At 52.4% G+C, this 15,353-nt stretch overlaps 1 protein-coding gene across 1 annotated transcript; it reads right to left on the bottom strand.

Annotated features, from left to right (window-relative positions):
* Positions 1-504: 504 nt before the first annotated feature.
* Positions 505-15,182, bottom strand: MSL1 (MSL complex subunit 1). Its single transcript, XM_074979205.1, has 8 exons — positions 14,062-15,182; positions 10,796-11,019; positions 8,340-8,722; positions 5,587-5,651; positions 5,007-5,074; positions 4,329-4,453; positions 4,118-4,190; positions 505-3,249 (listed from the first exon to the last, which is right to left on the bottom strand). The coding sequence occupies exons 1-8, from the start codon at positions 14,695-14,697 to the stop codon at positions 3,159-3,161; spliced, it is 1,665 nt and encodes a 554-aa protein (XP_074835306.1). The 5' UTR covers positions 14,698-15,182; the 3' UTR covers positions 505-3,158.
* Between the last annotated feature and the right edge of the window lie 171 nt (positions 15,183-15,353).

Genomic DNA, 15,353 nt, shown 5'->3' with positions numbered 1-15,353 from the left:
AATAAATCAGGAGCACGCACCTGGGTGTGGCTCTGGAAGGACTGTTCCCCTTCAGAATTTATTAAAGGAGCATTTGGCAGCAGGCCTTCAAAACTCATCCCACCCTGACCCAGTGTTTAAAGAGATGACACAGTTTCTCTCTGAAGCCTTTCAGAGCAAATTGGAGTCAGAATACAAAAGTCTCTGGAAGTATTTCCAAAGTGATTTTTTAAGACCTTGGAACAGGGGACTGTGGCTATAGAGGACTTCAGCCTTTCAAATAAAAGATCCTTAAAAATGTAGTTTCTGCCAGCTCCCAAAGAGGGATAAAGGACAAGTCATCCAGGGTAGCTTGTTCTTCCAATCCACAGAGGGCTAAGCCAATGATGGTGCCAGGTGACATTTCTCAATTTGGTAATACCGTTTCCATGCAAGAGACAGGCAGGCTACATTTTTGTTGAGTGTGAGAAAGTGCCTAAACAGAACGTGTGCAAGTGCTGTGACACAAACATGACAACGTGTATGTGGAGGTCTTTCTGTATTTTATTGTAAAAAAAAGTTTGATTTTTTTAAATTTTTAAACATACAAGCAGAATTGTTTAATACTCCCATTAACACTGTTAATTCTAACAAACTGAAGCAGGAATTCAAAAAATTAACAGCCACAATAGTTTTTATTTACAACTGAACTGTTTTTATAAGATATTTACAAGACAACCAATTTTACACATTAGAAATGGTATCAAAAGTATGCATTACAGACAACTATGTGTCAAATGGCCATAAAACAAGGCTGAAGAATACAGACAAGCTTTTAAGATTTTACACTAGCTTAAACTTGGTTAAAGAAAGCAAGGTTTTAAACCAAAGAACAGTTCTAGTAGGGAACTGCAGGGCCTTCTGTTGCAGATTGAATTTCACAGTGTTGCAACCCAGATTGGGAGAAATAAGACTTTTTCCACACTAACACTCATTGAAAATGTAAATTTGTACTTCCCTCCAACCCCCCCGACCCCCCCCCCTCCAGATCTGTAGCTAATGACTCCTGGACTGATGTGTATTAAAGAGCATCATTTATAAAACATGGCTGCCTGCCTGGATGGAGTTTAAAAACCGGCTTTGCACTGGAAACCAGGGCCAGTGAGACTTGAGTCTGAGGTCAAGCAGCTACCAGCAGATAACCTCTCAGAGCTGGCTGTCACAGACTCAAGTGTTCTGACCCCTGAAAAGCCACTAATGCGGAGCAGAACCAGAATGCAAAACCCACTCAATGCAGACTAGAAAGAGACAACATCAAGGGGAAAAAAAAGGCTCAAGCTAATATTTGCCCATTTAACATTTTGGCTCCTAATTGCACAGAAATCCATTAAGAACACACGCTATCATGCGAAAGCAGGACACCCAAGAACAGCCTTATTTAAACAAAACAAAAAAAAACAAAAAAAAAAAAAAGCAGTGCACAGCCTTAATTATACAGGCTGCGTGGTACCAGGGCCTATACCTCAAGTGATTTTCCCCTTTCATGTGGGTTTCAGACCCTCTTCCAAATGCTGGTCCTGTAACGACCTCAGCATAACCCACTGCTGTGTCGCAAGAATCAGCCACTCTCACTGCATAAGAATACACCCCAGCTCTTGGGGAAAAGGGGAAAAAAAGCCCACCACACTTTGTATTTGTGCATTACTATTTATAGCCATTTGAACCAGAGCAGAGTGAGAAGACTGCTGGCCTTAGCCAACACTGAGAACTCAAAAAGGAACTATCAGAGTGAATCATTTCTTCCCTGGACCACTAACATCTTCAGAAATGAAGTTAACTCCTCCCCCAAGCTGCCCCTGGGTCAGAGGTAGAACTAGAACGATGGAGCAATCAGACAGGCGAGCATTGGGCACAGAGTAACAGGCATTTTCTCTTTAGCAACCAAACATTCCCTCACCACCTGCTTTGACTCCAGACTGCTGTGAAAGGGGACTGAGAATGTGTCATCTCAATTAAAAAAAACAAAACCCCAAACCTCAGGACATCAGTACTACTCACACTTGTACCACCATGTTTGGCATCACCATTAGTGTACAACAGCAAAGAAGGCTCATTTCCTAAAGAAAGCAAATTACTAGAGCTAACGCATAGGTACCACTCTAATTTTCTCTAGCTGATCCAAGCGTCTTACAAGATACATGAGCTGCCAGCCAGTGCTGTCCAAAAACACTTAAATAAAAAATGAACCACAATTGTGCGTCTCAAATTCTGTTTTTACAAACAAAAAGGTTTCAGACCCGTCACCCCCGTAAAGCCAGTCGGTCTGGGACACAGCAGAGCTGCCAGCAAACAGGGTCATCCACAGAAGCGTTTTCACACTGGTAATGGCCCAAGGAGAGTCTTGCTACAGAGCAAGTGCAGCTAACCAATTTCTGACATAGGTAACTACCCAGGTGCGTCCCAGGGCAGCAACAGGACACACTGCTCAATCCAGCCACACTCAGCAAGGCACATCACGTTCAGAACCGTCTGCCAACCTCTCTCAAGGGAAGTGGATAGTCAAAGTTAGCCTCACTTGTTTGTTCATTTACTTTCTTAAAAAGTTACCTCTCTACACAACACAGGCGCTGTGTTGACAGCCTGACCTGGCAGGCAAGAGAAACCGCAGCTGATGCTATACTCTTCTGTGGGTTCTGTACCCCACCAAGTTTCAAAGGGACAGTTTGACGAGCTTAACCTAACTCTGCCTTCTGGCCCCCTCTGCAAGTTCTTGCCAGGCCAGGTCTGGCCAGCTGGTCTGCATCCCTTGCTCACAGCTTTCAGCTGCCGGTCTTTCTAAGGCAATGGACAGCCACTTCCAAAAGGGGAATGGCACCACCTGTTGAGCCAACACACCAGCAGACACGCAGGTGGGATGGGTCTCATGGCAGGCCTGGTTTTATGCTTCCCAGCCATCCCAAGGCCTCTTATGAGCTGTAGTGGCCACAGCAGCTTGTAAGCAGGAGCGAGAGAAAACAAACAAGCCACAGTTATTCAGCCAGGTGGGGGGAAAAAAGAAAAACGAACGATGGGAAGAGACTGAGGCCTGGAGAAACACGTCGGTCGGAACGTCCAAGCGGGTGGGAAGTCAGGGGACTGAATAATGAACAGCTGCTCGCTGCCGCTGCCACGCCACACCCTTGGCAATGCTGCCTACCCAGCTACTTTCTGCACGTCCGGTGGGGCGTCTGCTTCTTCTGCACCTCCAGCCGGCAGCGGCTTCGTTCGTCCAGCCACGGCAGCTCGAAGTTCCTGTTGAGCAGATAAAAGGGCCTTCATCCACAGCGAAAATACCCGGTTCCAGATGCAAGGTGGTTAGTTTTGAGTGAGAGGCTGTAGCTGAATTACTGCTCCCAGCCCGCAAAAGGTATTAGCTAATTAATCAAAATCAGAGGCTCTTTATTACAATCTTTCCATCAGTCTATCTCAAAGCACTTTACCAAGGGCCTAGGGAAGGGCAGGGAGTTTCTCCAGCCTCACCCAGCCAGCCACTGAAAGAGCCTGGACTAGAACCTGGGCTTCCTGATACCTGGCCAGTGCGCTACCCTCCAGGCCACACTGCCATCCCCATGTTTATGGGCTGGCCTTCAGCATGTGGAATGCTGAACACACTAGCCCCAGAGACCAAAGCAGCTGCCCTGCTATTGTTAGTCCATAGAGACGTCCTGCAGGCCTGACACGCAAGCCCTGTTCCTATTCAGCCTTGATTCTGCACTACTGATTACAAGGGATCAGAGGTGGGTGGGAGAAGCCTGGGAAGCAGAATGGTTGTTCCTACATGATTTCCCCCCCGCCCCTCCAGGGCACGTTTTTATCCTCTTTCTGCGCAGGATGGGAACTGACACGTGGCATCTGCCGCTGGGGTGACAAGCTGTTACAAGGAGCGGGGAGCTCTGTGCTGACCTGGCCCCATGCAGCACAGGACCAGCAGCGTGCTGCCTGCAGGGGTTTAGCCCCAGAGCTCTCTCCCCACCTAAGCTCATTACACACCGTTCAGTGACGAAGAGGTAAGGCTCCTGGGTACTCTACTGAATGCCTCTTCCACACACAGGGTTCACCTTCCTTTCTGGATGCCCTGGAGAGGGGCCCTGTCTGAAATTTACGAACAAGAGATACTTACTGTGGGGTTAGTTTTGGTAACGGTCGGCCAAATGCTACAACTGGCAAATGGGGGGTAATCAGCAAGCTTTCAACTGGCAAGAGAAGAACACAAGGGAAGACTGTTACTGAGCGCTGCAGTTTACTTTCCAGCCCGTCTGCAGCTATAACCTAGCCAGGCAAATTTCATGCTCGCGCTCCCCTGCCCCCAAGCCATCTGATAAGGAGCTCACCGTCATCTGGCTCAGGGAAAAATGAGGTAACTTCCGGCTCAGATTCCTGAATCCCTTTCTTTTTATACATTCTGAGCTGTAATCGCTGTAGAATTCTTTGTTCCCTGATCCTCTGAATATCCCACCTGGAAAATAAGCCCCAAACATTAAAAAAAAAAACCCGATATTCAGTAAAGCAATACTCAGTATTTCTATATTGCCATCCATCCAAGGCACTCAAAAGGGTTTCATTAACTTGCAGTCATTGGCCCTGTGACTATGTCTTGGCTCCACATGCACCCACCCCCTTTCCCCTGCCCCCCCACACCTTCTCCTGGAAGTTTTCCTGTTCAGACTACATTCAAGCCTCATCTCAGCTCTCTCTCTGATAAGCAAACAGACCAAATTCCACACCTCTCTCAATTTTAAGCACGTTTGCCAGACCCCAAAGTCATTCTCGGGCTCTTCCCTGCATTCTACGCAGACTAAACAGAGGTGGGACTGAGTGTAAAGTAAGAGAAACACACTAAGAACTAGAACCAAAAGCTCCTGCTCCACAAACTTCTAGTACACGGCCTCCTTCCTCTTCACTTGGACTCTGACATGCTCCCACAACTCATGTTTAGAGAGGCCCTGGAGTGCCAGAGACCGCAACCACCACTGCTGTGATATTCAAGGTGGAAGAAAGGTTGCCATTACCTTTTCCTTCTCTTCTCATCCAGCTCCAACTTCGCGTGCCTTTTGGCAAATACGCTGTCGTCTAGATTCTGGGAAGAGAAGAGCGGGTGTTAGCCTCTGCCTCTACATTTGGGCCTGCGTTTGTTCCTTCACCGCCGTAATCCGCTTTCCCCTCGGGGAGAGCTGGGGAGTGACAGGAATTGCACACAAAGACCCACAGGAAGGTACAAACCCAAATCACGGTTCTCCTGTGGAGCTGGTGTGCTGCCTCGCCACGGACACGCCCAGTCGTAAAACTACAGCCATTATTTACTCCAAACAGTTGCACAATAGTTAAGAGATCCCCCTGTTCTGCCATTATTTAGTATCAGGTAAGGAAGCAGGACTGCTCCTGCAGAAGTAGGCGACTTCTGGCCCAGCCAGGAAAACAAGTATTTCCCGACTGAGCAGACCCTCAAACACAGGCAGGAAATTCAAGCTGTAGAACAGACCCCCTGCATTAGTAGTAAAATGGGCATTTTTGTTATATCTGCCTACACCCAGGGCCGGTGGTTTCTTCTCTTTTGTCTCCTTTCCCCAAACCACTAGTTTGACCATGTACCTCCAAGAGATCTGAAGGATTTGAGTCTCTCAGGGGCTCTACTGCATGATCCCTCCAAGAAGGAACTGTGGAAAGAAACAGAGTTAACACTGATCAGTGTTTTCATAGGCCAAAGGGGACCTACGACCTGACACGTATCACAGGACATTACAATTTCACATAGGTCTCACGTTATTCTCCCAGAGCCAGTAACAGAACCCGGAGCCCTGACTCACAGACCCTTGCTGTAGCCACTAGGAAACAGCTCTTTGTTCTACACAGACGCTACGCTACTAAAAGAGCAACTCGCTCTCAGTCTACTAAAAATAGTGACTCTGCTGCATTCCCGCAAGGAAAGGTTTAATTAGAAGAAATCTTAGTCTGTGCTCATTGTTTGCAAGTTTGATTTATGCAGCCTACTCTGAACATCCATGTCAGACCCCAGTGATTAGAGCCTGGGAACAGAGTTCACCTTTAAGATGGTACCAGATTGGTACAACACACATGCTTAGATGGGAGAGTTGCAAACACAATTTAATACCAAGACTGTTCCTCTTCTCTGCACTAAATGAAGCCCCATGGAATGGCAAGGGGGAAAAAAAAAAAGAAACAACAACAACAACAGAGCAGCCCTTGTTTTAAAGTGTTCACCGTTGAAAAGGATCACAGAGGAGCCGTGAGCAGAGAGGAGGAGGCAGGAATGCAGACTACATGCTCAGCTGGCTTCAAGTTAGCATGTACAGTTATTAGGGTTTGTGTTTTCTACATCCAAGCGTGAAGCCAGGGCCGTGCAAACTCAGAGGCTGCCCTGAGCATGGCTGTTTACTCTATCAAGGCTATTGTTCATGGATATTCCCTTGTCTTTGCATATCAGGGTGGTTTTTTGTTTTTTTTTAAACCATCCAAGCATTTGGCTGTTGCTAGGAAACCGTGACACCTGGACTCAAAGTGGCAGGTGAAAAAGAAAATGGGGCAAGTGGATTTTTAGCTCATCGGCCTGAAGCATATTTATGCCATGACCCATGCAACCCCTGATGCAGAGTCAGGAACTGGGCCCTGCCAGGACACTCACAATCTTGGCTGCTTTGACAAGATACTTTTCAAATGCATCTCAACCCTGGGACCATGAAGCATTTCCACAAAGCCAACCTGGTCTTTGGCTGTAAGACACTCAGCATTTAGAGGCAGGAGAACATGGGAGAAGTGTAGCCACTGACTAATCCCCCTCGCTGGTACGTTGGCCAGATTTTCACAAGCTACAGGATTCTGCTGAGACGTCACGCTGGTGAAATTCAGCAGCACCGCAATACAACTGAGAGGCGACTTCCCAGCAACGCCCAGCAAGCTGCTTCCCAGTTTCACACAAACAGGCATGGAAGTTCCCCTATCAACAAAGGGGCTTAAAAGGCAGCCCCCTGAGCTGGCTTTGTTCAAAGCACCTCCACCGTGTGGGTCAGCGCACCTCTACCCCCAGGCCTGCCTCAGCCTAAGTAAGGTGAGTTCAAAGCACAGGCTGTCCACTTGTGCCTCCCGACTTCAGTGTGTTGCAATAGGGCCCTCCAGTCACCACACACCAGCTGGTGTCTTGGCTCAGGGTGGGGCAGGGAGAAGACCCCACGTTTCGCAGACTGCCCTGATTCCTCTCTGCTCCAGCTTGTGAGTGTCTGGATCAGAACCGGCCACCTTCCTCACCCACAGGCAAGAGCCAAGTGCCTGGGCCGCTTCCGAGGAGACAGGATTGGATGTCTGAAGTGATGGCAAGGCATGGGGTGGGGGGAGCGGCGGGTCGAGGTAAAATGCATTACAAAACTCCCCTTCCCCCTACTCCTGGGAACAAGGGCAGCTGCCCACTTACAAGCACTGTCTGCCCACACACCTCTCTGGGCAGCAGCCTCCACCACTCCCCGACCTCCTCCGGACAACAGCCCTGAGGAGAACAGGCTGCATGTTACCTGCTAAGAGCAAAGCAGGCTGGGATTGCGCCGAGCCAGGGGATTTTGCTTTGCTATTCCTAACTGGTTTCTGTACCGAGGATTACACGGCATGTTCCTTCTGGCTGCTCAGCCGTCGTGAAGCAGCAACTGGATGCATCAACGGGGACGGCCCGGCCCGGCGTGTGTGAGGGCAAGGACGAGGGAAGGTCACCTTGGCCATCTGAGGCGTCGTTCGCACTGCCCTGCCTCCTAGCACAGATTCAGCTCCACGGGCGTGAACCGCAGCGCAAACAGGGCTCCTCCAGCTGCTGGCATTTCTTGCCATTGCACTGGTCTGCACAGCTCGGAGCCGGCCTAGAAAACACGGCGAGTAACATGCCAGCAGCTGTCAGGGCCTTGTGCCCATCAGCGTCCCTGCTGCTGCTGTCGCCGCTGGAGCTGAAAACATGGCAGCAACAGGGGAAGCTTCTCAGAAAGAAATCCCAGCGCAGACGAGGCCAGAGCGAAGCCCCCTTCACGTGTTTGTGACAGCCCAGGTCTCTTTTCTTTACTTTTTTTTTTTTTAAATGAAAACAAAACCGGGGGCAATCTACATCCCAAGACACCCTTTGCCTTCACAGGATCATGTAAGTGCTACGTAAAACTCTTAGGTGGCTTTACAGCTCTTTTCACAGCTGCTGGTCTGGTGCTAGCCGGCACCTCCAGCCATCAGGAATGACAAGGCCACCTATTTGCACATTTGCTGAGCATTTGTCCAGGAGGAGGGCAACATTTTGGGTGGCAAGTACAGGTCAAAGTGTCCACTACACAGCTACGCGCACGTCTGATTTAACTCCTTACTTGCTACAGTCTCCTCCTTCTTTGGAGAGGGCTCCCGTAACGGCAGCGGTGATGGGGGAGGTTGATGCCACCGACACAAGTACATTTCCGTGGTGGAGAGGTATGGCAGATCTTCCGTCTCACTGGAGAAACTTCTGTCCCTGGGATGGGCACTGGGGGTTTTCAAAGGGGTGGATGGTTTTAAGGGAGTGTCCACCAGCGATCTGGCTTTTTCTGGAGTCTCTTGACTCCTCAGTTCACGTTTGCAAACAGTTTCAGGGAAAGAGGTACTCGGCTCCTCTTTCTGTGGCGAGTGCTTCAGGGTTTTACTCTTGACTTTTGAAAATTCAGGCACCAGCTTTTTAACAGGAGTTTTCCGCTCTGCGCTTCCAAATGCCAACTTCCTGTTAAAGAGGGGAGAGTGTTTAGTAGAGTATTCAGCTAACCTAACAGCAGTAGCCTATTCATTTTCCCAGGCTCTGTATTTTTAAGTTATGCGCCATAAAGCTTATGTTAGTTGCTCCATAATCATAGATTTACATCGGTGTTGTCTAAACTTATATCCAGAGTTCCCTGTAAGCTGTGCGCTTCGGCAGCTGCCCAGGAGAGAGAGTCAGTTGCTACTCAGATGGTTAGCAGAGCTCCCACAGTGCGTGTCTCTATGGGTGGTGCACAACTGCACATGCCTCAGTGCATGTAAAATTTATTCTGCACACAGAACAAAAGAAAGAGGGAGCCCGGCTTATGTCCCTTTGTACAGATCAGGCAGCAAAGTCCATAAGAAAGCCGAGCAAAGGCTGAGGCGTTTTATTTACGGAAGACTGATGTATTGTGTTCCCAGCGGCGTCTGCTTTCACTCTGGTATGGCTGCGGGAGTGTAACCTCCCAACCACAGCCCCTTACAGAGTGTGTTGCAATAATGCAACCCAGATTCCAGAGATATGGGTAACTGGGGAAGATCTACAACGGTGACCTATCAGGATTGTCAAACTTGGGTTAAAGGGATACGCCCAACCTGAGAGACAGTTATTGATTTATTTTGTGCAACAGCACCTTTAAATAAAAAGGTCTTAGGAATCCCCTCCCCACCCCCCATTCTTTAGTCACTTGAGAAGTTAAGGGCTTCTTGCGGACCCCTCAAGAACAACAAACACACCCCTGTCTCCCCACACCCCCCCATTAGTTTCAGCTTTGCAGTTCTAGAAAACACCCTCTCACAGGGCCTGGGAAAAGCTCGCTTGTGAACACCACCACAGCAACACATGAGCGACAAGACAATATGGTGCAGCCGCTGAGATCCTGGACCGAGAGCCAAGAAACTCAGATTCTAGTCCAGGCTCTGCCACTGAAGTGCTGTACAACTTGGGCAAGTCACTTCACCCCGTGCCTCAGTTCCCCTCCTTACTGCAGGCGCTTAGATACTGTGGTGATGAACGGTTTAAAATTGAAAAACAAAAAAAACCACACACTAAACTAGAATGTGCGCATATTAGCATGTGAGACAAGTGAACCAGACCTTTAAGAACACTGTGCATTTGACAGCGTTAAGTTAACAACTGGAAGAAGGAGAACAGTAGTGCTACTAAGCAGTAGGTAAGTTTTAGAGAGAAATCAGATTTGAGGTCCCACTGCCCTCTTTAAAAGGGAAGGGCATTTGGGGGGCACAAATGGGCACTTGGGAGCAACAAGCGACCCAAAAAACCTTGCCGCACACAGTCACGAATCTCTTGGACAAAAAATGGGCAAACCCACTTGGGAAAGAGACAAAATGCACTCTCTGCTGTATCTGCTGGAGAGAAGAACGTCTCTTATTACAAGCTAACTTTGCTCAAACAGCTCACTAGAGCAAACCCACAAATGGGCTGTGCCCAGTTATCCCCAACTTAGAAAAAAATCAAGGCATGTTCTTCGGTGTGCATCTAAACACAATGGCGCTTGATGCTTGGTAACCGAACACGGCCTCGGAAGGGTAGCCATGTTACACTGTAGCTACACAAAAAAACCCCAAGCAGTTCTGTAGCACCTTATAAGACTAATAAATTGGTTAGATGTGAAAATCTGAGGAAGTAGGTTTTATCCACAAAATTTCATTATCTAACATATTTATTGGTCTTTAAGATGCTACAGGACTGCTTGGTAATTGAACATGGATGTTACCACCACCTAGCTCTTCTCCAGTGCTTTGCAGCAGCAGACCTCAGAGAACTTTACAAAGGAGGTTGGGCTCATTATTCCTGATTTGCAGATGGGAAAACTGAGGCACCAAACAGGGACACAACAGCCCAGTGTCTTATCTGGAAGGCTTCTTGGTATCTGCCAGTCAAAAAGTTAAATGAAAAGATGACAGGAGAAACAGCATTAAAGAGGACAGCTCTGATTATCTTTTAAAACTACGAGGTGACTGACAGAAGATGCATTACCCAGGTGCCGCTGAGACAGGCCCTTATGAAGAATGAGGGCATGAAAGGGTTCCGTACCTTTTATGTCCCTTTCCATTTCTTCCACACGAGAAGTGTTTCGGAGGCAGGGGCTGGGAAGCGTCCAAGAGATCCTGCTGGCACTCAATCTGTAGTTTCTCAGATGCTTCTGATTCAGCCTTCTCTTCCGTTTCAAAACCTTGAAAAATCCTGTGCTTCTCTCGCTCGTTATCCTTCTTCACCAGCTGCATCCTCCTTTCCATGCGCTCAATCCGAGCGAGGAGCTGAAAGAGGAACGAAGGCTGACGCTTAGGCTTTAGCCAGCATGGTTTCATCAGAAAAGTTTTACACCAGTTTGAGTTGGTTTTAAAGCAATAAAAACACCCTCACTGATTTCCCCTCACAACACACCTGTTCTGGTATTTCTGATTTGCTGACCACCACCTCCGAGCTGTAATTTCAATCTTTATTCAAATTTTACTGATAAAACAGCATCCCAGGGAGGAACAAGTTACAAGGAGAATTCATTTCATTTATTTCAGGCTGTGCCCCCATGGTTTTTTCCAACCGAGGTTTCACAGAAGATGACTAGTATGACCTTCACCTCTACAATCTGTGAAGATGGCTGGGGAGAAATCCAGGGGCAGCCTACAGGGGGAAACTGGCGAAAGAAACAGGGTTGTAGGAACAAACACTTATGAATGAGAAAGCGTTTAGGAATAACATTTTCAGAAGTACCTACATAACTCTAGAGCAGGGGCACGGAACATTTTTTCTGTCAGGGGTCACTGACCGACAGAAAAATCAGTTGGGGGCAGCATTCTCTAATTTTTTCCATCCATGGACAGAATAATTTTTGCTATGTGCACCAAAGCATGTGGGATGTGCACCACCACCGCACACACTGCCCGCTCTGGCTGGCTGGTGGATGCTTTGCCAGTCAGCTAGATGGCATCTGACTCTTTCCTGGGTGACCTAAACCTGAATCTCTCCCGGGCTTCTGCCCAAGCGCTCAGCTTACAGGGAACATTGGTCAGGGTACACACGAGAGACATCACAACTCACCTGCGGTGGGAACAGGCTCAGGGCACCAATGCCTGCATTCTAGCATCGCACAGGGACACTGAGGCCAATGGCATGGCGATTTACAAGCAGACAGCCAGATCCATGGGCCAGAGGTTCACCCACCCCGCTCTAGTCTACTGGATTTTCAATGAGACTCGGGAACTTTTGACATTTTTGCCTTTTCTGTTTACCCACAAGAAGTCTGAACATCACTCCTCCAAAGCAGCCACATTTTTGCATTAAAGACTCCATAAAATATTCACTTGTAAACTGACTTTTTGCTTCATCCCCTTCCCCCATTGATGCCATCTGAGGACCCAAAAAAAGTACCAGCTGCTCCAACGGACAAATGATGCTGTTTTAAGAGGTCTCAGGTTCTGCATGTCACCCTCTGAATTCAGCTAAGCCAGGGAATTTGCAATTGGGTGCAAGGAACGTGATTTTAAAATAAAAAGGAAAAAGGGGCTTACCAAAGCCCCTGATTAGAATGTAGTAGGGATTTATAATTCAAAACAGACCTGTGATTGTACATATAACTCATTCCATACATCCGCCTCATCACCTAGGTGCCTGTGAAAAGCAGGTGTTACGTGAGAAAGCCACACGAGCCCCACGGATTTTCAGTGGGGCCTGCAGTCCCAAATCAGGATGCGTGGGTGTACACACCACCTTTGTGTGGGTGTGAGAAAACGCCAGCTTTCACCTTTGAATCTAATGGACACAATGCACCACCAAAAATGAATGTAAAGCTTCTCCCTCCTCAAGCTCTCCTCAGCTTCATTACAAGAGAGGAAACCAATTCAGTCAAGTCCTCAATTCGCTCCCAGCTTCTGCCAGGCACTGCCCCGAGGGGACAGAGACTCCGGAACTGATTGGCATCTGCAGACAGCGGGAGGGACCGGTATCTGTTGGACTCGCAGACCTATCACACATGGCTTGTGTGTATTTCCTCCATACTTTTTTTTTTTTTCAAGCCCTCGCAGGAGACTCCCACGTGTCAAAACTCCCATCACCCCCTTTGACTGCAGAACAGCAGCTGCTACCTCCATGTTGGCTGACTTGACTCGGATCAACACCATGTTCTGACAGTGCCGTGCAACTCGGAGCCCCCCCACACCTTGCAGCCCGCCTGTGCCAGGGCACTGCTGGCCGCTGCCGTGCCCCTGCCACGGGGGCACGCCCCCCCCAGCAGCCGTGCAAGCAGGGCAAGGTTTTGCACAAACCCAAGCCCCGAGCCCTCTTCCCGTGGCTCTGCAGGCACGCGGGTGACGGGGAGCCCGACGCCCTTTGTGACGATTCAAGGGAGCGGACCCCATTTCTGGCGCTACCCCGAGAAATCGGAACCCCCCGGGGCAGTGGCGAGGCCGGGTGATTTAGACCCCAGCGGGGTTCGTGGGGGTCTGATGGGGGTCCAGCTCGGTCCCCAGGCCTCCCAATATCTCCGGGCGGGGGCACTGCTGCTGCACAATGGGCCCCCCCACGCCGAGCGCGGCGCAGCCCAGCCCGGCTCCCGGCCAGCTCCGTGTTTTGCGGTGCCCGGGTGCGTGTGACACACTGGGGGGGGGGGGGGGGACACTGGCGCTGGAGGAGGGTGTTAGCCATTTGTAGGCAATGTACCGCAGCAGTTAAAGGGCCCGCCGCCCAGAGGACTCCCAGCGGCCCCCTTCGCCTCAGCACACGGCGCAGGCCGGAGCCCCAGGCCGGGCCCCTTTAATTTAACCCTTGGCGCGCCGCGCCGCTCCAGCCTCCCCCGTCACAATTCGGGACGGGATCCTTTAACTTAACCCTTCCCGCGCCCTAGTCTCACTCCTATGGCAACCGGGCGCAACCCCTTAACCCTTCACCCGCCACGCGCCCCCCCGCCCATCCTCTCGGTCTCGGGGGCACGTTAACCCTTAGGGTGCCATACCCCTCCCCCACGGACCGTTCCTACCACCCTTCCTCGGAGCCCGTAAACCCCTCGGGGGTCGCGCCCCCCCCCCCGTATCCCATCAACTCCTCGTCTCCCGCCCCTCCCGCTCCATTAACCCCTTCGTGACCGGGCTCCTTCCCCGTTAACCCCTTCGTGACAATGCTCCTCTTCTCCATTAACCCCGGGGGTGCCGCCTCTCCACCCATTAACTCCTTGTCCCCTGCCCCTTCCCCACCGCCTTTTAACCCTTTCGTGACGGGCTCCTTCTCCGTTAACCTCTCGGGCGCCGCGTCACCCCCCCCCCCCAGCTCATTAACCCCTTCGCTGCCGCCCCCCACCCCGCGCGTACCGTGTCCCTCTCGGCCTTGAGCTCCTCGATCTCCTTCTCCTTGGCCTGCAGCTGCTGCTGCTGCTGCTCGATGAGGTCCAGTTGGAGCAGGAGGATCTGCTTGAGGCAGGCCGCCTGGTTCGAGGAGCCCCCGCCGGCCCCCATGGGGCTCCTCCGCACGCCGCTCTTCCACTTGCTCTCCGAGGCCGCGGCGGGGGGCGGCTGGCCCGGCTCGGCGCTGGCCGCGGCCGGGCAGCCCGTGTCCTTCGCCGCCACCTGGGAGGCGGTATGTCCGGGCAGCACCGCCTGGTACTTGGGCCTGCTGCTGGCATCCCCCACGCCGGCCTGCTTGCTGCTGGCCGGGGGGCAGGGCAGGGGCACCAGGCCGCCCCAGCTCTCCTCCTGCTGCCCGGGAGCCCCGGCCGCCGCCGGCACGCTGCCCCCGCCGCCGCTGCCCCCGCCGCGGCCCTTGTGTCCCCCCAGCGGGGGCGGCTCCTTCGGCTTGCGGGGCGGCTGGCGGGGGAGCGGGGCGGCCTCCCCGCCCGGCTCCTCCTCCGGGCCCGGCTCCAGCGCCAGCCCCGGCCTCTCGTACTCCAGCCTGTCCGCGTTCAGCGCCGTGGCCGCGGCCGCCTTGAAGACGGTGGATCTCATGGTCATGGTGCGGCCTCCGCGCCTCTCCCCGCCCGGGCCAGCTGCGGGACGAGGCCCCGGCCGCTACCGCCCGGCGCCATGGGCAGGCGGGGAGCTGGGGCGCGGGGCCCGGCGGGCGGCGCGGGCCATGCGGCGGGGCGGCCGGGCTAGCGGGCTGCCTGCGGCGGGCGCATCGCCGGGCGGGGCGCACCGAGCGGGCGGATGCTGGGGCCGGGCAGCGCCTGCTCCCTGCGGCGGGCCCCGCTAGGGCAGGGGAGGGGGCCCCCCCGGGACCCCTGCCTAGGGCCGACCTAGCTCCCGCCGCCCGTGACGCTGGCGCTCCCCGCGGCTGCCTGGACTCCCCCGGACGCTCCCCGCTGTCTGGGGCCCCCCCCCCGGACGCCCCCTCGCGGCCCGGTCTCAGCGGCCGCCCAGCGGCTCCATTTTCCTCGGGGCTCTCGGCGGGGTGGGGGCGGGGAGGCCTCGCGGCTCGGCCGGTGCCGCCGCTCGGTGCCTTTAAACCGGCCTCCCGCCCCCCCCCCCGGCTCCGCGCACTGCGCATGCGCCGCCCGCCGGGGCCTGAGGCGGGGGGCGGTGCCAGGGGAGGGAGCGGGGCGCATGGGGGCGGCGGGGTGTGGGGCACGTGGCAGTGGGGAAGGGGTGGGAGATGGGGGGCAGAGGCT

This window comes from Carettochelys insculpta, chromosome 28 (assembly GCF_033958435.1).
Source record: "Carettochelys insculpta isolate YL-2023 chromosome 28, ASM3395843v1, whole genome shotgun sequence".
NCBI lineage: Eukaryota > Metazoa > Chordata > Testudines > Carettochelyidae > Carettochelys > Carettochelys insculpta.
This window is presented reverse-complemented; position numbering and strand designations above follow the sequence as displayed.

What these genes read in the sequence shown, in the direction of transcription:
- MSL1 (XM_074979205.1), bottom strand. Translation starts at nt 14,697, where the DNA reads ATGACCATGAGATCCACCGTCTTCAAGGCGGCCGCGGCCACGGCGCTG. An exon ending in TTTCCCTGAGCCAGATGACG is followed by an intron (nt 4,191 to 4,328) that starts GTGAGCTCCTTA and finishes TTCTCTTGCCAG; the next exon opens with TTGAAAGCTTGCTGATTACC. An exon ending in TTACCAAAACTAACCCCACA is followed by an intron (nt 3,250 to 4,117) that starts GTAAGTATCTCT and finishes TCTGCTCAACAG; the next exon opens with GAACTTCGAGCTGCCGTGGC.